At 38.1% G+C, this 22,162-nt stretch overlaps 1 protein-coding gene across 3 annotated transcripts in view; it reads left to right on the forward strand.

Moving 5' to 3' along the window:
• Positions 1 to 22,162, forward strand: part of puc (puckered) — a 200,493-nt gene that overhangs the window by 19,757 nt on the left and 158,574 nt on the right. The window contains exons 1-2 of one of the 3 annotated variants that reach the window (XM_067141980.2): positions 6,001 to 6,104; positions 20,055 to 20,153. Coding sequence is in view for 2 of the 3 variants with exons in the window: in XM_067141977.2 (XP_066998078.2) it covers positions 19,788 to 19,863; positions 20,055 to 20,153 (175 nt within the window). In the remaining variant the exon portion in view is untranslated. Of the gene's footprint in view, positions 1 to 6,000; positions 6,105 to 19,707; positions 19,864 to 20,054; positions 20,154 to 22,162 lie in introns of those variants that run through there. The other 2 variants (XM_067141977.2, XM_067141978.2) reach the window with 2 other exon arrangements.

Below are 22,162 nucleotides of genomic sequence, written 5' to 3' on the forward strand. Positions count from 1 at the left end.
GACTTCTGAGCCAACTGGTGAGATCGCAGAACTCGAGAACGTATTCACGAACAAGACTTTGAGCGGATACTTGACAAAGCCTACTTTGATAGGAAAGTCTAACTTTGCTCTATGTCTGTTTCACACACGCTTCTCTCTCTCTAAAGTCGATTTTGGCTGAAGTAAACTTCGCAAAGTCGAGATTTTACAAACTGTAATTGTGGGTAGCAATGATGTCTGTATTAATAAAACAGAGAGAAGAGCGGCTTCCGTCAAGCACTTTTAGTTATTTCTGATCAGGCCTAGCATATCGTAATTTTTCGTGTTTTCATTTTCTCAACCATAGAAGAGAATAAAGATTTTCAACTTGTGAAAACTTGAAATATCAGTACGGATACCCTTCTAATTCTGCTGACGGTTGGCTGATTTCGTAAATCAGTAGAAACTAGTTGAATAAGAAATTAGGCCTATAACTAGAATATTGCACTTATTCATTTAACATAACCTCAATAAGTTGAGTACAAAGCATTGCAATAAATAATAAATCAAGAAGTCTAGTAATTCGCATTTACCCGTGGCATAATATTTTAAAGCAATTAACAGCTCTGTTCGAGGAATAAGTAGTCCTGTTTGCTTTTTCCGTCATCAGTGCACCTTCGAAAATCGCGATGTAATAATAATAGAAAACAAGAGAAGAGCGGCTTCCGTCAAGCACTTTTCGTTATTTCTGATCAGGCCTAACGTATCGTAATTTTTCGTGTTTTCATTTTCTCAATCATAGCAGAAAATAAAAAAAAGAATTTCAGCTGGTGTAAACTTGATAAACTCAGGTCTTTCCGTGGCAAACGGTACAGGTATCCTTCTGCTGACAGTTGGCTGGCCTACACTTCGCAAATCAGCAGAAACTAGTCTAAAATTGTCTATAACAAAATTATAAATTAGGCCTATAACTAGAACATTGCGCTTATTCGTTTAACATAACCTCCATATTTTACGTGTAAAAGCATAACAATAAATAATCAATTAAGAAGTTAGTAATTCACATTTAACCGTGACATAATATCTTAACGCAATTAGCAGTTGTAGGCCTACTGGAGGATTAGGTAGACCTCTTCGATTTTCCATCATCGAACACCGTGAGTTGGTTTATCGAATTTGTATCTAATTTTGAATTCGTTATCTCTGTAGAATTCAATCGGGTTTTGCATCCTCATGATTCTTACTGCTAATGGAGAGTCCAGAGGCCAGCATAGCCTACTTTACGCAAAGTCTCGATTATGAATAGGAAAGTGATGACTTTTGTGGGTACAAAGTCGACTTTGCCTCCAAAATTTGTTCTTGAATACGACCCTTAGTGTTCCTACAAATCAGAGGAAGGCAAGTCCCAGCTCAATGACGTCACAAGCGTCAGTTAAGGACGTCTCTAGCCTCTCTCTGCAGATGCGGTTTGGCGAACTTATTTTCTGATACTATTAATACTTCTTCCGGTGTCAAAATCATCTTTGTACTCTCCGACGACCACTTGTCTTTGACCTGTTCCTTCTAGTCAGAGTGAGATGAACATTTGCTAGGAAGAGATGAGCGCTACCTTACATTATCGAGATTGCTGGGCTTGTATATGTCGGACAAACGTCACTTTTATTCGGCAGGTATCTTGATTCCAAACTCAAGTTCGCTTCTAATATACTCGCTTCGCCACTGACACCCTTTCCTCTCACCGGACCGAATACGGTAGAATCCCGGTAATCTGGAATAATTAAGGGGCTGTGGTCTGTTCGGATCATCCGAAGAACATGTAATACTGAATATATATTACAGTGGGCATGTGTATTTACAGCTAGAGTATTAACCAACCGATGTGATGTTAATGCGATGCTGACAAAAATATCGTATTATCAGGCAGATTTCATTCCTTAACCCAAAGGAAAATTACAGACTTTTATATTGTAGTTAATTGAAAAGCACAGTACAGAATACAACACAAACTTGCTGACAGTATTTGGCATTTCCTTTTATAACTGTACTTCTATCTATATATATATATAATAACTTGTCCTGACTGACTGACTGATTCATCATCGCCGAGCCAAAACTACTGGACATAAAGAAATGAAATTTTGGGGATATATTCATATTAAGATGTAGGTGCTCGCTAAGAGAGGATTTTTGGATATTCCTTCGCTAAGGGGGTGAAAAGGGGGGTGAAATTTTAAAATGAGTGTGTCTATATCTCAAAACTTTAAAAGTTTACAGATGTAAAAATTGGTATTTAGAATCTTCTTTAAAAATAACGAAACACGTATTTTTTTGTTTACAGAAAAACCCAATAGGAGGGGGTGAAAAAGGGTGAAAATGGGGAAAAATGGGTTGAATGCCTTTAATCAGGATACCGGTACTTATATCTCAGAAACTGAAGATATTACAGACCTGAAAATTGGTACTTTTGATCTCTTTTAAAAATAAAGAAACACGTATTTTTTTGTTTTTGGAAAATCCAATTAATGGGAGGGTGAAAAGGGGGTGATTTTTTAAAATGAGTGTATCTAAATCTCAAAAATTTTAAAGTGTATGGATGTAAAAATTGGTATTTAGAATCTCCTTTAAAAATAAAGAAACACGTATTCTTTTGTTTTCGGAAAATCCCAATAGGAAGGGTGTAAAAGGGTGAATAATGGGTTGAATGCCTTAAATGAGGCTACTTATATTTCAGAACCTGAAGATATTACAGACCTGAAAATTGGTATTTTGAATCTACTTTAAAAGTAAAGAAACACGTATTTTTTCGTTTTTGGAAAATCCAAATATTGGGGGGTGAAAAGGGGGTGGGTGAATTTTTTAAAATGAGTGTGTCTACATCTTAAAACTTTAAAATTTACAGATGTAAAAATTGGTAGTTAGAATCTCCTCTGAAAATAAAGGAACACGTATTTTTTTGTTTCCTGTAAATCCTAATAGGAGGGGTGTAAAAGGGTGAAAAATGGGTTGAATGCCTTTAATGAGTATACTTATATTTCAGAACCTGAAGATATTACAGAACTGAAAATTTGTATATGGGACCTCCCTTAAAAATAAAGAAACACGTATTTTTTAGTTTTTGGAAAATCCAATTAATGGCGGTTAAACAGGAGTGACAAATTGGGGTGAATTTTTTGAAAGACTATATCTACAGAATATCTTGGAAACGTAAAATGTTACAGACGTAAAATGTGGGTGTTTGGAATCACCTGTAAATGTAAGGAAACATAGGTGATTTGTTTTTGGAAACTCCACTTAAGGGGAACTCAAAAGAGGTGAAATTTTAAAATGAGAATTTTTACAGTATATCTAAAAAAAACTTAACATGTTACAGAGGTGAAAAATGGTATTTTTTTATCTCTATTAAACATAACGAATCGTGTATTTTTAGTTTTCGGAAATACCACTTGGGTGGTGGGCGGTGGGTAAAAGTGACTGAAAATGGTGTTGAATTCTTTTAATTAGGCTACTGATATCTCAAAAATGAATATGTTACAGACGTGAAATTTGATATTTGCAATCTGCTTTAAAAGTAAAGAAAGACGTATTCTCGGAAAATCCAATGAAGGGGGGGGGGGGTGAAAGAATTGAAAATTTAATTGACTTAATTGTATGAGAATGCATACATCTAATAAAAACTAAAGTTGTTACAGACGTGAAAATTCGTATTTCTATCTCCTTTAAAAACAAAGAAAAACGAGTTTTGGTGGGGAAACCATCTTTTAGGGTGGGAGTGTAAAGGAGTTGAATTCCTTTCATGAGGACACATAAATCAAAAACTGAGGAAGTTAGAGTCGTGATAATTGGTATTTAGAAGATCTTTTACTATTAAAAAAACAAGTATTTTTTGCGGGAAAATTCACTTGGGGGGGGGGGGAGAGTAGTGTGAAATGAAGTGAAAAAAGTAAATTATTTTTATGGGGATACTTATATCTCAAAACTGAAGGCAATAGACGTGAACATTGGTGTTTGGAATCTCCTTTAAACATGAAGAAACAAGCCTTCTTTTAATTTTTTTTTGGGGGGGGGGGGGTGGCGGTAAATAAACTTAACGGCGGTGGAGTGTAGAAGGAGGTGAGACCTATTGATTTTACTGTTCTTAATGTACTTATAAGTATCCTCCGTTGGTCAGGCGGCAGCGCGCCGGCCTCTCACAGCTGGGTTCCGTGGTTCAAATCCCGGTCACTCCATGTGACATTCGTGCTGGAAAAAACGGAGGCGGGACAGGTTTTTCTCCGGATACTCCGGTTTTCCCTGTCATCAGCCACTCCAGCAACACATAATAATAATAATAATAATAATAATAATAATAATGTTCCGGACCGTCGTCAAATGTGCGGACCGCGTTGGAAACGGCTCCTGGACGGGTAATGACTAAGAATGCAGTCCGGCTGCGGGTTCAGTGCCGCCAAAGCACCCAATATGACACCACGCCGGATCTCCTGAAGGATTTTATACATATTAAAATGATTATAGGAAAAGATGGCAAAGATTTACGGACCCAACTGACCGGGAGGAATACCTGAGCCTAGCCCGGGAAGTACGAAATCGATTCCTGGAAAGGAAGATTGAAAAATGGGAGGAAACGTGCCGTAATCTAATAGAAAACGAGTCAGATCGGGAATTTTGTTGGATTCTCGCAAAAAACGAGTCAGATCGCGAATTTCGGCGGATTATATATCTAAAACAATAAGCATTCAATTATAAATTTCAGTATAATACCGTAGCGAAGCACGGGTATCTTGCTAGTTAGTACTATAATTAAATTAACTATGTTCTGTACTATTTTTGTATTCTTTTCCACTAAATGTTACCTTAAATACTCATTTCCATGTGCAGTACTATTATTAAATATTTTCTTTACATTGCAAGTTGGTTTTTAATTAGTTTACTTTGTCACGAATTATTCGCATTGTCCGAAATTTCGGATTTGTGGTTTTTTCTTTAGCTATAAGTGATTATATCTCCACCACGACCCTCTGATCTTCCCCCATATCATTGGCAGTTTCGTATTATACGTAATGTGCTGACTTATACTCAGAGTTATGATAACCAACATTAACCTAATGACATCTTACTATATGTCTTTTCACGAGAGTTTAATCCTGTTGTAAACATGGTATGTCCACGCCTCCGCCAAATAAAGAGTTGTGATTCACTGAGCGTGTAGTACAGACCTCCACCCCGTCAACATCTCGTGTTCGGACGTACAGGGCTGCTCATCACATACGATAACAGTGCAAAGATCTGAACTTCTGAATAAACGACTAAACCTGGATTCTGTTCACTTAGTTTATTGAATACATTTACAATGCACTGCCTATGGTCACTTCTGAGTGGTTTTCCTCTTTTGTGCTTCACTACACGCGATGGTCCTACCTCTTGCTCCATTTCTCTCACTATGAATACTGACATTGACCGCTGCTGCAAGATGCAACACCTTATCTCCACGCTGTACAGCTTGGGATTTTCCCTCACTACGAGAAGGCTCCCTGTATTACCTCACGCCTTGTTCTTTCATTTCTCGTTATTTAATCACTATTTTATTAAAACAAAACATTATATATACCGGTATATATGACAACCATATTTTAATTTGATTACGTACTCTTCCAAACTCTCTAAATGTAATAAACTAAAATAAAATTAATGCGACATACTACTTTTCTTGGAGCTCCAGCGACGGTTGCTTCTCCAATCAGCTACGTCCATGTCCACGTGCATAGGCAATTTGTTTACATCAGAATTAAACTCTCGTGAAATGCGGTATATGAACCTTTTGTAACGTATCTTAAGTTATTTATTTACTAACTAACTAACTAACTAACTTAATCCGTTTACCCTCCAGGTTTGGTTTTTCACTCGGACTCAGCGAGGGATCCCACCTCTACCGCCTCAAGGGCAGTGTCCTGGAGCGTGAGACTTTGGGTCGGGGGATACAACTGAGGAGAATGACCAGTACCTCGCCCAGGTGGCCTCACCTGCAATGCTGAACGGGGGCCTTGTCGGGGGATGGGACTATGGCAAGGGATAGACAAGGAAGATGGAAGGAAGTTGCCTGGAGGAGAAGTGGGAAACCACGGAAAACCACTTCGAGGATGGCTGAGGAGGTAATCGAACCCCCCTCTACTCAGTTGACCTCCCAATGCTGAGTGGACCCCGTTCCAGCCCTCGTACCACTTTTCACATTTCGTGGCAGAGCCGGAAATCGAACCCGGACCTCCGAGGGTGGCAGCTAATCACACTAACCACTAGACCACAGAGGCGGACTATTTACTTACAACGTTGGAATTTTGAGTATCAGTGATTGGGAAACTAAGCGCTAGCAGCTTGAGCAAAATTTAGTAATTTCTTTGTTCAGTGGTGTATTTTTTATTTCTCCACTTGATATATGCGTGTTATTTGCCTTTCAGCATTTAGCATCACCATTTTTCTTGAAATAAAGCCGCATAAGGAGAGGGCTTGTGGTGTGATTCATGCGTAGAAGCTCAAGTACACTTGATATTACCACTCACAACAGCAGGGGAGCCCTGCAAGGCACTCTGAGGAGCCTGCCAACGGGTCCTCCCTTCCTGTATGGTGTCTGTTACTTCCATGACACTACTGTACTCGCAGACTAGCGGAATTGGGACTTAAGCTAAATTAATTTATTTATCCACGTTGATCCCTTTCTGAGGCATGATAATTACTGTGGCTTAGCATCGAAATAAATATCGTTTTAATGTATTATATTAGTCGTCGTCAAATCAGCAAAATGCACTCAACCGTTTTCCCGATTCGACGTACTGTATGCAACTATACTTTCCAAAGTAAAAGTCCAGAATTCGTCATTACATCGAAAGTTAAAAATTGTACACGCCTGGATTTTATGTTGAAAATTAATAATTTTATCCAGGTCATTGGCAGTTTTATTAACGTACGGAACGCAGTGTTAACCACGCAATTATTCATTCCCTATCACATAATGTACGAGAAGCTCATGTTTTGGCTTTTTAACAGTTGTTGTTGTTGTTGTTGTTGTTGTTGTTGTTGTTGAAAGGAACATTTTCATATCATCAAAATCCTACAGGTATCTATCTCTTCGATAGGGATGTAAAAGCAAGTGTTGCCGACAGCATACCTACTTATAAGTGCCTACACAGCCCTCATCCACTTTATTATGACTAACATTAAGCTCAAAGTAAGAGAATTTGTTTTTTGTATTAAACTGAGGTGATAGCAATGCATGTATTAAGGTAATGATGAAAATCATAAACAAAAAATACGTTGGACACATGTGAGCTATCGTAAATGGTACAGTTCCGAGTTGCCCTCCATTAGGTCGGTAAATATTATCGGATTGACTTCGGAGTGTACAGCAACACTTACTGTGCCACTTCGGCCTTATTTATTCATAATCTATAGAACATTGCAGAGTTCAATAAATGTGTCCGTTCATGTGTACTGTAACTGAGCCGGTTTACCCACTAGGTAATCTGCGTATTCAAAACTGATACTCATGGTTAAACCGATAGATGGCATAGTAATTCATTCACCGGGTGAGTTGGCCGTGCAGTTAGGGGTGCGCAGCTATGAGCTTGCATCCGGAAGATAGTGGGTTCGAACCACACTGTCGGCAGCCCTGAAGATAGTTTTCAATGGTTTCCCATTTTCACACCAGGCAAAAGCTGGGGATGTACCTTAATTAAGGCCACGGCCGCTTCCTTCCAATTCCTAGGCCTTTCCTACCTTTCCTATCCCATCGTCGCCATACGACCTCTCCGTGTCGGTGCGACGTAAAAAAAAAAAAAAAAAAAGGTAATTCATTCACCTCGATCGGTCCTTAACCTCAGGGAGCAAATTCCTCTCATATTTATAATAAAAGCTGGTTGAGTCGACCAGGAGCCGGCTGCAAAGTTGGTACAAATCCTTGAAACTACCGGGAATCGAACACAGAACTTTCCCCTCCGGAATCTAACTCTTAACCCACCACGGCTCTCACACATATACGAAGATATTAAAGTAATAGGAATTATTTGGACCTATGTAAGTCGATAATAATAATAATAATAATAATAATAATAATAATAATAATAATAATAATAATAATAATAATACCGGGTGAGTTGGCCGTGCGGTTAGGGCGCGCGGCAGTGAGCTTGTATCCGGGAGATAGTGGGTTCGAATCCCACTGTCGGCAGCCCTGAAGATGGTTTTCCGTGGTTTCCCATTTTCACACCAGGCAAATGCTGGGGCTGTACCTTAGTTAAAGCCACGGCCGCTTCCTTTCAACTTCTAGGCCTCTCCTAAGCCATCGTCGCCATAAGACCTATCTGTTTCGGTGAGACGTAAAACCACTAGCAAATAATAATAATAATAATAATAATAATAATAATAATAATAATAATAATAATAATAATAATAATAATAATAATAATAATAATAATAATAATAATAATAATAATAATAAAGTTATTCCTCAGTATATACTAGTTATTTACGGGTTCGCTTGAGACACCCCGACTCATTTTGGGTTTTGGTCAGGGGATGCCTTTCCAAATACGTCGTGACCTTTCAGGTGAATTATTTACCCCATATAATCACTGGGATTCTTAGCCTCGGTCGTCTAGGTGGAATGGCAGCAGTAAGCCGCTGTTTCAAACACGACTCTCCCCTACCCATCCCAAATAGGATTCAGAATAAGAACGTTATTTACATACCTTGTCCGAAGCCAAGCGGTTATAAAATTTAAATGTCCTTAAATGTCACCGATCTCAGCCGAGATTGAACCCGTTATCTTGGGAACAGAATAACGATAAGCAGAGTGCACTACTGGAGCCGTCACTAAAAAGCGGGGCCGATTACCTAGATGTTAGGACCCTTTAAATAATAATAATAATAATAATAATAATAATAATAATAATAATAATAATAATAATAATAATAATAATATAATAATACTAGCAAGATACCCGTGCTTCGCTACGGTATTATACTGAAATTTATAATTGAATGCTTATTGTTTTAGATATATAATCCGCCGAAATTCGCGATCTGACTCGTTTTTTGCGAGAATCCAACAAAATTCCCGATCTGACTCGTTTTCTATTAGATTACGGCACGTTTCCTCCCATTTTTCAATCTTCCTTTCCAGGAATCGATTTCGTACTTCCCGGGCTAGGCTCAGGTATTCCTCCCGGTCAGTTGGGTCCGTAAATCTTTGCCATCTTTTCCTATAATCATTTTAATATGTATAAAATCCTTCAGGAGATCCGGCGTGGTGTCATATTGGGTGCTTTGGCGGCACTGAACCCGCAGCCGGACTGCATTCTTAGTCATTACCCGTCCAGGAGCCGTTTCCAACGCGGTCCGCACATTTGACGACGGTCCGGAACATTATTATTATTATTATTATTATTATTATTATTATGTGTTGCTGGAGTGGCTGATGACAGGGAAAACCGGAGTATCCGGAGAAAAACCTGTCCCGCCTCCGTTTTTTCCAGCACGAATGTCACATGGAGTGACCGGGATTTGAACCACGGAACCCAGCTGTGAGAGGCCGGCGCGCTGCCGCCTGACCAACGGAGGATACTTATAAGTACATTAAGAACAGTAAAATCAATAGGTCTCACCTCCTTCTACACTCCACCGCCGTTAAGTTTATTTACCGCCACCCCCCCCCCCCAAAAAAAATTAAAAGAAGGCTTGTTTCTTCATGTTTAAAGGAGATTCCAAACACCAATGTTCACGTCTATTGCCTTCAGTTTTGAGATATAAGTATCCCCATAAAAATAATTTACTTTTTTCACTTCATTTCACACTACTCTCCCCCCCCCCCCAAGTGAATTTTCCCGCAAAAAATACTTGTTTTTTTAATAGTAAAAGATCTTCTAAATACCAATTATCACGACTCTAACTTCCTCAGTTTTTGATTTATGTGTCCTCATGAAAGGAATTCAACTCCTTTACACTCCCACCCTAAAAGATGGTTTCCCCACCAAAACTCGTTTTTCTTTGTTTTTAAAGGAGATAGAAATACGAATTTTCACGTCTGTAACAACTTTAGTTTTTATTAGATGTATGCATTCTCATACAATTAAGTCAATTAAATTTTCAATTCTTTCACCCCCCCCCCCCCTTCATTGGATTTTCCGAGAATACGTCTTTCTTTACTTTTAAAGCAGATTGCAAATATCAAATTTCACGTCTGTAACATATTCATTTTTGAGATATCAGTAGCCTAATTAAAAGAATTCAACACCATTTTCAGTCACTTTTACCCACCCCCCACCACCCAAGTGGTATTTCCGAAAACTAAAAATACACGATTCGTTATGTTTAATAGAGATAAAAAAATACCATTTTTCACCTCTGTAACATGTTAAGTTTTTTTTAGATATACTGTAAAAATTCTCATTTTAAAATTTCACCTCTTTTGAGTTCCCCTTAAGTGGAGTTTCCAAAAACAAATCACCTATGTTTCCTTACATTTACAGGAGATTCCAAACACCCACATTTTACGTCTGTAACATTTTACGTTTCCAAGATATTCTGTAGATATAGTCTTTCAAAAAATTCACCCCAATTTGTCACTCCTGTTTAACCGCCATTAATTGGATTTTCCAAAAACTAAAAAATACGTGTTTCTTTATTTTTAAGGGAGGTCCCATATACAAATTTTCAGTTCTGTAATATCTTCAGGTTCTGAAATATAAGTATACTCATTAAAGGCATTCAACCCATTTTTCACCCTTTTACACCCCTCCTATTAGGATTTACAGGAAACAAAAAAATACGTGTTCCTTTATTTTCAGAGGAGATTCTAACTACCAATTTTTACATCTGTAAATTTTAAAGTTTTAAGATGTAGACACACTCATTTTAAAAAATTCACCCACCCCCTTTTCACCCCCCAATATTTGGATTTTCCAAAAACGAAAAAATACGTGTTTCTTTACTTTTAAAGTAGATTCAAAATACCAATTTTCAGGTCTGTAATATCTTCAGGTTCTGAAATATAAGTAGCCTCATTTAAGGCATTCAACCCATTATTCACCCTTTTACACCCTTCCTATTGGGATTTTCCGAAAACAAAAGAATACGTGTTTCTTTATTTTTAAAGGAGATTCTAAATACCAATTTTTACATCCATACACTTTAAAATTTTTGAGATTTAGATACACTCATTTAAAAAAATCACCCCCCTTTCACCCTCCCATTAATTGGATTTTCCAAAAACAAAAAAATACGTGTTTCTTTATTTTTAAAAGAGATCAAAAGTACCAATTTTCAGGTCTGTAATATCTTCAGTTTCTGAGATATAAGTACCGGTATCCTGATTAAAGGCATTCAACCCATTTTTCCCCATTTTCACCCTTTTTCACCCCTCCTATTGGGTTTTTCTGTAAACAAAAAAATACGTGTTTCGTTATTTTTAAAGAAGATTCTAAATACCAATTTTTACATCTGTAAACTTTTAAAGTTTTGAGATATAGACACACTCATTTTAAAATTTCACCCCCCTTTTCACCCCCTTAGCGAAGGAATATCCAAAAATCCTCTCTTAGCGAGCACCTACATCTTAATATGAATATATCCCCAAAATTTCATTTCTTTATGTCCAGTAGTTTTGGCTCGGCGATGATGAATCAGTCAGTCAGTCAGGACAAGTTATTTTATATATATATAGACTAGCAAGATACCCGTGCTTCGCTACGGTATTATACTGAAATTTATAATTGAATGCTTATTGTTTTAGATATATAATCCGCCGAAATTCGCGATCTGACTCGTTTTTTGCGAGAATCCAACAAAATTCCCGATCTGACTCGTTTTCTATTAGATTACGGCACGTTTCCTCCCATTTTTCAATCTTCCTTTCCAGGAATCGATTTCGTACTTCCCGGGCTAGGCTCAGGTATTCCTCCCGGTCAGTTGGGTCCGTAAATCTTTGCCATCTTTTCCTATAATCATTTTAATATGTATAAAATCCTTCAGGAGATCCGGCGTGGTGTCATATTGGGTGCTTTGGCGGCATTGAACCCGCAGCCGGACTGCATTCTTAGTCATTACCCGTCCAGGAGCCGTTTCCAACGCGGTCCGCACATTTGACGACGGTCCGGAACATTATTATTATTATTATTATTATTATTATTATTATTATTATTATGTGTTGCTGGAGTGGCTGATGACAGGGAAAACCGGAGTATCCGGAGAAAAACCTGTCCCGCCTCCGTTTTTTCCAGCACGAATGTCACATGGAGTGACCGGGATTTGAACCACGGAACCCAGCTGTGAGAGGCCGGCGCGCTGCCGCCTGACCAACGGAGGATACTTATAAGTACATTAAGAACAGTAAAATCAATAGGTCTCACCTCCTTCTACACTCCACCGCCGTTAAGTTTATTTACCGCCACCCCCCCCCCCAAAAAAAAAAATTAAAAGAAGGCTTGTTTCTTCATGTTTAAAGGAGATTCCAAACACCAATGTTCACGTCTATTGCCTTCAGTTTTGAGATATAAGTATCCCCATAAAAATAATTTACCTTTTTCACTTCATTTCACACTACTCTCCCCCCCCCCCCCAAGTGAATTTTCCCGCAAAAAATACTTGTTTTTTTAATAGTAAAAGATCTTCTAAATACCAATTATCACGACTCTAACTTCCTCAGTTTTTGATTTATGTGTCCTCATGAAAGGAATTCAACTCCTTTACACTCCCACCGTCCAAGATGGTTTCCCCACCAAAACTCGTTTTTCTTTGTTTTTAAAGGAGATAGAAATACGAATTTTCACGTCTGTAACAACTTTAGTTTTTATTAGATGTATGCATTCTCATACAATTAAGTCAATTAAATTTTCAATTCTTTCACCCCCCCCCCCCCCCTTCATTGGATTTTCCGAGAATACGTCTTTCTTTACTTTTAAAGCAGATTGCAAATATCAAATTTCACGTCTGTAACATATTCATTTTTGAGATATCAGTAGCCTAATTAAAAGAATTCAACACCATTTTCAGTCACTTTTACCCACCCCCCACCACCCAAGTGGTATTTCCGAAAACTAAAAATACACGATTCGTTATGTTTAATAGAGATAAAAAAATACCATTTTTCACCTCTGTAACATGTTAAGTTTTTTTAGATATACTGTAAAAATTCTCATTTTAAAATTTCACCTCTTTTGAGTTCCCCTTAAGTGGAGTTTCCAAAAACAAATCACCTATGTTTCCTTACATTTACAGGTGATTCCAAACACCCACATTTTACGTCTGTAACATTTTACGTTTCCAAGATATTCTGTAGATATAGTCTTTCAAAAAATTCACCCCAATTTGTCACTCCTGTTTAACCGCCATTAATTGGATTTTCCAAAAACTAAAAAATACGTGTTTCTTTATTTTTAAGGGAGGTCCCATATACAAATTTTCAGTTCTGTAATATCTTCAGGTTCTGAAATATAAGTAGCCTCATTTAAGGCATTCAACCCATTATTCACCCTTTTACACCCTTCCTATTGGGATTTTCCGAAAACAAAATAATACGTGTTTCTTTATTTTTAAAGGAGATTCTAAATACCAATTTTTACATCCATACACTTTAAAATTTTTGAGATTTAGATACACTCATTTTAAAAAATCACCCCCCTTTCACCCTCCCATTAATTGGATTTTCCAAAAACAAAAAAATACGTGTTTCTTTATTTTTAAAAGAGATCAAAAGTACCAATTTTCAGGTCTGTAATATCTTCAGTTTCTGAGATATAAGTACCGGTATCCTGATTAAAGGCATTCAACCCATTTTTCCCCATTTTCACCCTTTTTCACCCCTCCTATTGGGTTTTTCTGTAAACAAAAAAATACGTGTTTCGTTATTTTTAAAGAAGATTCTAAATACCAATTTTTACATCTGTAAACTTTTAAAGTTTTGAGATATAGACACACTCATTTTAAAATTTCACCCCCCTTTTCACCCCCTTAGCGAAGGAATATCCAAAAATCCTCTCTTAGCGAGCACCTACATCTTAATATGAATATATCCCCAAAATTTCATTTCTTTATGTCCAGTAGTTTTGGCTCGGCGATGATGAATCAGTCAGTCAGTCAGGACAAGTTATTTTATATATATATAGATTATCTGCTTAACGTTCCTCGATTGGTATAGCCTATATCTTAAGAGAAACTGTAGTACTGAAATATTATTCTGGACGTAGTTTCATTAATGAGCCAGTATATCTATTGATACGGAACCGGTGACATATATACACTTAAAAATCTACCAACTGCAACCCGCAAGCGCAAGCACAGAAAGTGATCGCCCAGTCGGTTATGTTATTCAGCCATTCGTTGACAACAGGATAATTTTAATAAGATGATACCAATGTAAACTGAATCAATTTCGAATTTTGTTTGCATCAATTTTAAAGATTTCTAAATAAATATAGAATGTGAAAACAATTTGTTATCGCTCTCAGCTAATTCAGTGGGCTCGGAATATCATATGTCGTAATTAGTACTCGAATACTTGCGAGGGTATTCACAGTGGAATACTGTAACTTATGTTATCCTTGAATCAGTGATAGTAAGCGCCTACAACCTACTTAACCTGACTCCACCCATATTCTTGATAAGATGATGACGACTGATGAAGCATCCTGCCTAGTTGTAGTATGCGCACACCTTCGGGATGGTGCTAAATGGATGTCTGTGATAGAAGTTGCTGTATATTTCAGTTCACCCTCAGACGATCCCGTGATCTCTATCCCTAAGTCCCGTTTCCTGATACGGGGTCAGGGACAGGGACGTAACGAATGTGATACGGGTCCCCCTGCCCATATAAAAAAATCGATCCCCCTCGAATACAGTTTAAACCTATGAATAACCTAATATAAATGCAATTACAGCATGTAGAAGTATTGCAATATATTGTCAAGCGATATGAATAATCCTATGATTATCAAAATAAATACAGCAGGTAGAAGTATTGCAATATATTGCCAAGTGGTATGAATAATCCTATGATTATCAGAATAATTACAGCAGGTAGAAGTACTGCAATATATTGTCAAGTAATATGAATAATCCTATGATTATCAAAATAAATACAGCAGGTAGAAGTATTGCAATATATTGTCAAGTGATATGAATAATCCTATGATTATCAAAATAAATACAGCAGGTAGAAGTATTGCAATATATTGTCAAGTGGTATGAATAATCCTATGATTATCAGAATAATTACAACAGGTAGAAGTACTGCAATATATTGTCCAGTAATATGAATAATCCTATGATTATCAAAATAAATACAGCAGGTAGAAGTATTGCAATATATTGTCAAGTGATATGAATAATCCTATGATTATCAAAATAAATACAGCAGGTAGAAGTATTGCAATATATTGTCAAGTGGTATGAATAATCCTATGATTATCAGAATAATTACAGCAGGTAGAAGTACTGCAATATATTGTCAAGTAATATGAATAATCCTATGATTATCAAAATAATTACAGCAGGTAGAAATATTGCAATGCATTGTCAAGTAAAATATGAATAATCCTATGATTATCAAAATGTCCGACTCGTTGGCTGAATGATCAGCGTAATGGCGTTCGGTTCAGAGGGTCCTGGGTTCGATTCCCGGCCGGGTCGGGGATTTTAACCTTCATTGGTTAATTCCAATGGCCCGGGGGCTGGGTGTTTGTGCTGTCCCCAACATCCCTGCAATTCACACACCACACATAACACTATCTTCCACCACAATAACACGCAGTTACCTACACATGGCAGATGCCACCCACCCTCATCGAAGGGTCTGCCTTACAAGGGCTGCACTCGGCTTGAAATAGCCACACACCGAGCTCGATAGCTGCAGTCGCTTAAGTGCGGCCAGTATCCAGTATTCGGGAGATAGTAGGTTCGAACCCCACTGTCGGCAGTGCAAATGCTGGGGCTGTACCTTAATTAAGGCCACAGCTGCTTCCTTCCCACTCCTAGTCCTTCCCTGTCCCATCGTCACCATAAGACCTATCTGTGTCGGTGCGACGTAAAGCAACTAGCAAAAAAAGAAATAGCCACACGAAATTATTATTATTATAATCAAAATAATTACAGCAGGTAGAAGTATTGCAATATATTGTCATGTATAATGAATAATCCTATGATTATCAAAATAATTACAGCAGGCAGAAATATTGCAATATATTGTCAAATAATATGAACAATCCTATGATTATCAAAATAATTACAGCAGGTAGACGTATTGCAATATATTGTCAAGTAATATGAATAATCCTATGATTATCAAAATAATTACAGCAGGTAGAAGTATTGCAATATATTGTCAAGTAATATGAACAATCCTATGATTATCGAAAATAATTTTAATAAGTTGTATTTGACTTTCTCCGTGGTTTAACTACTAAGCTGCTGAACTGCTAACCATGAACCCCTTAGATGTTCGTGCTTAACTTTTGTTTTCATTTTTCAGTAACTACAGAATTATACTCCTGTGACCGATACCGAGGTCTCGGTTACAATAATTCATTCGATTAAAACACAAAAATATGCGAATAAAATTAAATCAAAAACTGTTCAAATAAACTTTGAAAAAAACCTCACAACTGATAAACCTATTTTTAACTTCGCGCAAAGAGAGTTCGTTCGAAAATGAGTTGATTGATTGTTACTATACTTCATGTACCGGGAGGTACACCTCAACGCCGCGCATTCAAAATTAGCGCCTAAATTAACTCCTCTATTGGTAAAACAGTGAAACTGAAGCTACACCAACTTGTGGAACTTTAATCAGAAGATGTCACCGCCGAAATATTATGTAATTTTGTTATTGTACAGTTTCCTAAACTGAGTGAATTTCTCCTTGTTTTATTTGCCATTCCTCAAGAAATTTGGACATTCTTCCATAGATGACTACCAAAAAACTATGATCATGCACCCTGGTGAAAAGTGAAAGAACTTATTATTTAAAGAAGTTTTGTATTTCTAGTTGTTTTTTTTTTTTGTAACCGAATGATGTTCATTTATTTTTGGGTTGGCAATATTTCCTTTTTCTTTCCGCCAGTTTTGAAACTAGCCAATCACTAATTTCTGTAATTAATTTTCTACCTATCACAGGCTTCCTGTTCGATTTTGAGTGTTACTTTTGAATTTAACCAATAAAATTAAGAGGGTGTGTCCTGATTAATCTTGAATGATCTCGAACCTTCCCTGAGGGTTTATAAACTGCGGCTTTTCACGTTTCTTGGCCAATTGATCGACGTCTATCTGAGTGTGTTTGTGTTTAGCAGGAGGCGAGTGGCCTCTTTCGTCGACTGTTAGAACATCTACAAGGTAATGGCCACATAACTTTATTCTTCCTTGCTAAATCCACAGTTTAATCCAAGGGAAAGGTCCGAATCTTTAACTATGTAACCTACCTTTCTAAAAAGTAAATCATCTTTCGGCTAATGTAAAAATTTTATAAAATCTTTACCGGTAAATCGGGGATAGAGAGTGATGTACCCTCTCGAGCTCCCCTTCATCTTGGTTTGAGGTGACTTCGTTTTGTAACGGTTTTCTGCCTTTATTGTGTTAAAGTAATTTCTATACGAGTCACCTCAGTAGTTTGGGAATAGCCCCCGTTTCATCGGCCTAGTACCCCTTAGGTTTATTTAGTGTTCATATCTAGGAGTGCAAGTATACGCCTCCATTCATTTTGTGTTCGGGCCATTAATTTAACCTGTTATTCTTATTCCACGAAGGCCCAGTAGGTTGGGTATTTAATACCCGTGTAAAAACAAGTTCCATTTGTAAATGGTGGTTTGAGAGACCAGAGATTGATGTAATGTTGCCTTGAGTTGGCAGTATGGAACCGAGAGCCTGTTAGCTCTTTTTCTAGTTTTGTAATTGTTAAGAGTGCCTCTAGAAGGCTAAATATTGTAATTTTAGGAGCAAGTGCTCTTTGAATTAGGGGATTTCTGCCCTTAACTAAATAATTATTCTTCCATTTGTAAAATTGTAAAACGAGGGGCTTAAAGCCCAAAGTGTTAAGGTTCTGAATCTTGGATTTTTCCTAATCTGGTTTCTAGATTGGCAATGTACCTGACTGTTATTTTTCCCTTGTGGAAATTTGTTTAAGTTTGTTTTTATAATGAAAGAAATATAACCTTTGTTAAAGTTTTAATTCAATTCTTGACATTTTACTTAGACCCATTCAAGCTCGCACCTTCTTTCACCTCTGCGTTCCACAGATACTCCGAATCACTTCTATTTGACATTATACACTGTTATCGAATAAATGTGTGACAAAAGTTAAATGTTCTGCAAAATTTGCGCATAATTCAATCTCAGGTGCTCTACACATCAAGGTAGCATCATTTCCTAACTAATATACTGTATACTATTTTGGTATCAATTTTCATAGTTGTAATTATTTTAAATAATTTGGTGCAGGTCTTTTCTGAGATACGTTTCGCGGTGTTGTGGCAAGGACAAGTATATTTTACGGCAGTGCTGTACTACACGCAACAGAATAAACTGCTGCAACTCCTCTACGAACAAATTGTTAAAGAAAAATTAAAATTTTCTACTGATTTCACAAAACCACCTAGACCATTTCCGTATAGAGTGACATTAGGCTATGGTTTTTATTTCTGCACCGGGCGAGTCGGCCACGCGATTAGAGGCGTGCGGCTGTGAGCTTGCATCTGGGAGATAGTGGGTTCGAATCCCACTGTCAGCAACCCTGAAGATGGTTTCCCGTGGTTTTCCATTTTAAACAACAGGCAAATGCTGGGGCGGTACCTTAATTAAGGCCACGGCCGCTTCCTTCCAACTCCTAGGCCTTTCCTGTCCCATCGTCGACATAAGACCTATCTGTGTCGGTGCGACGTAAAGCCACTAGCAAAAGAATTTATATTTTTGAGAGAAGTCTGCAGTTCCCCATAAAGACTCGGGCCCGCCTGCATGGTAGGTCCTGCAGGCCCTAGTGTTACGCCCCTGGTCGGGGATAAACATTTCTTCAGCTTATCCCAGTTAATTTTGGGGTCGCTGGAGCCACCTAGGCTCATTTTTAAGTCCAGATGCCCTTCCTGGCACCACATGATTTTAGAGTTGAAAGTCTCAACTCAGGATCGGCCGGGACTCAAACCTCAGTCTTCCGGGTGGGAAGCCAGCAGCGAAGCCACTGAGCTAATTACGCCTGTCCTATGATCTCTTTGATCTGCACCCACTAAATCTGTTTTCTTTTAGGCCTAATTCACACGGGGATAGTTTACTGGAGTCAAGTACTGTACTTGAAACCTCTAAACCGGAAGCCAATACTTTTAATCAGACAGGGAAAGCTCTCGCTGTTCTTAGAAGCGCACGTAAACTTCAGTGGTTTAGTATTGTAATTCACTAGTAACTGTCCGTGAATTTGCGCAACAGTAGTTTCCACTATCTTCCGTCTAGTCATCGCGCCTCCCACTCTAGGCCAACGCCACACCCCCAGTAGAGCACAAGGGTCCTCTGGAAGGATGCTGGTGAAATGCGGGTTGTATCAGCGCGGGCTCGCTAAGGGGATAGATGCGCAGAGTTGAGTGCAGTGAGTGACCGCCGTCACTTCTTTCCGGTACCAAATCAGTCCGTCACACAGTTCAATCTGGGTATTTGCTCGGATGACATAAGAAGTTGAGTTGCATAAAAAGAAGCCGGCGGTCTTTGCGATAGAGCTGATGAGAGGAAATACTTCAACATTTTCACACTAACTAGAGGGAGTCTGTCTTCCTGCAAAACCACGTTACCTGTTTCTGTTTACCTATAGGGTAATAACTATGAATTCAGTACCCAAGAGCATATTGTCACCTATCGAGGAAACGGACGGTCCATCACATTCAGAGAATACCCCAGGTAGTTGAAGTTAGCATGGTTCTGAAACGAAATCAATTTGCAACTTGGGGTAAATGTGTCTCTCAGATAGACCTAGAATGTACTCGTACCATTTGCATATTTTAAAAATGTTAAGCCATTGCACTGTATATTGGTTCATATGATTTTTCTTCTTTCGATGTTAACATACTTACGATTGACCTCTTTCACAGGAATCCCTGTACTGGCCACGAGTAGTGCTAGAAAAGAAATAAGGAGGTACTTCGCTGGCGAAACTCCCCAGAGGAGAACATCTGAAGGAAGTAGACCAGGTAAGAAGTGTCCCGCTATTGCTCATTTTATATTTTAGAAATAACCTCAGCACTCCTCTGCCACTCTTTACAAGATAATAACAGAACACTTTCTAGGTACATCTTTTTAACTTCTTCTAGAAAATTAGATTTGCATTTTTCAGACAGACTGAATTCCCGTGAAATCACTTGTACTTTTTATGAATTTCCGACACAGTGTTTATTATACGACATATCTTCTAGCAGATTCAAATTTCAACTGGATTTCTTCTGAACACTTCAGGTCTAACCCGAATTAGAACTTTATAACATGCAATCTAATTTAAAGATAGACATTGTGATAGTGGAAGGGAATGAAATTCTTGTTTACTTGCTTCCAGTTGAAGATCTGTGATTCATTTCGGGTAACAAAATCACCAAGTTCAGAAGTATTTCAGAAATATTCAAGGGACATTCTTTCCTGAAATATTTCTTCATTCAGAAGGACCTACTGCAATTATAATGCGAGAGGACTGTGTCGTGAGAAGTACAATGATAATATTTATTTTAAAATCTTTACAAAATTATATTACTATGTAGTTAATGTTTTTGTTCTTTTTAATATTTTCCTAATGCATATCCAAAAACTTAGTGATGGGAACGCACGAGTATATACCAAGCAGAAAGTAGCATTAACATGTTTGACATTCATGTAATTTGGCTGTTATTGCTACTCTGCTCCTGATGTTGCTTAAGGCATCTACACACGACACAATCTGCTGGGCCCGATCTGCAGTAGGCTGGCTCGCTCTGCTCTGAAAACACGCGTGATCATAGCTCCTTCATTTTCTAACGTTCAAAAAATAGGAATTGCATTGACTTTGTTGTCACTGAAGTCGGTATTGAAGAGAAAATATTGGGCTAACTAGAGTTTATTACAGAGAAAATCATTTAGTCATACAAATATTACTGAATAACTAGAACCATTCGATTTTAGAAACTTTGTACGAAGGGATATCGGCACTTTCAATAAATCGCTCGATATTGTAGCTCATTTAATAGAGAAACAAGACAGTGTAATGAGAGAAAGTGTGAGTGTTCATGAGCGACTTTTAAGACTTGAAATACCGGGCGAGTTGGCCGTGCGCGTAGAGGCGCGCGGCTGTGAGCTTGCATCCGGGAGATAGTAGGTTCGAATCCCACTATCGGCAGCCCTGAAGATGGTTTTCCGTGGTTTCCCATTTTCACACCAGGCAAATGCTGGGGCTGTACCTTAATTAAGGCCACGGCCGCTTCCTTCCAACTCCTAGGCCTTTCCTATCCCATCGTCGCCATAAGACCTATCTGTGTCGGTGCGACGTAAAGCCCCTAGCAAAAAAAAAAGACTTGAAATACCTAGCGATTTGGCTGTGCGGATAGGGGCGCGCAGCTGTGAGCTTGCATTCGGGAGATATTGGGTTAGGATATTGGGTTAGAACTCCACTGTCGGCAGCCTTGAAAATGGTTTTCCGTACTTTCCAATTTTCACACAAGGCAAATGCTGGGGCTGTACTTTAATTATGGCCACAGCCGCTTTCTTCCCACTCCTAACCGATCGTCGCCGTCAGTGCGACGTAAAGCAAATTGTACCAAGACTAAGATTTTTAGCAAACTGAACGAGTTACGAAGATTTGCAACTTAGTGCAGCCGTGTCACCACATATTTTCCATTTTCCTTTTTAAAACAGAGGTGGTCGCGTTCTTATCGACCAGTTTATATTTATCTAGTAACATTGCTAACGTTTAATTGCGCATATCTCAATTGAGATAAAAGGATCTTGAAATATCCCATAGACAGGACATGTCTTTGTATGGTTCCATCATCTCCTTCCACACCTCTTTCTCCTTTTCCGACATCATCGACTGTAATAATTTACTAATATAATAGAACTAATCTACTCGCTGCACTCAATTAATTCGTAACATATGCTAGGCGCCCACGAGATAGCTTGTGACAAATCGGCCCGAGTTGTACAACCACCCTGCACACGACCCAATTTGCAGTGTATCATA

Source organism: Anabrus simplex, chromosome 2 (genome assembly GCF_040414725.1).
Source record: "Anabrus simplex isolate iqAnaSimp1 chromosome 2, ASM4041472v1, whole genome shotgun sequence".
Classification (NCBI taxonomy): domain Eukaryota; kingdom Metazoa; phylum Arthropoda; class Insecta; order Orthoptera; family Tettigoniidae; genus Anabrus; species Anabrus simplex.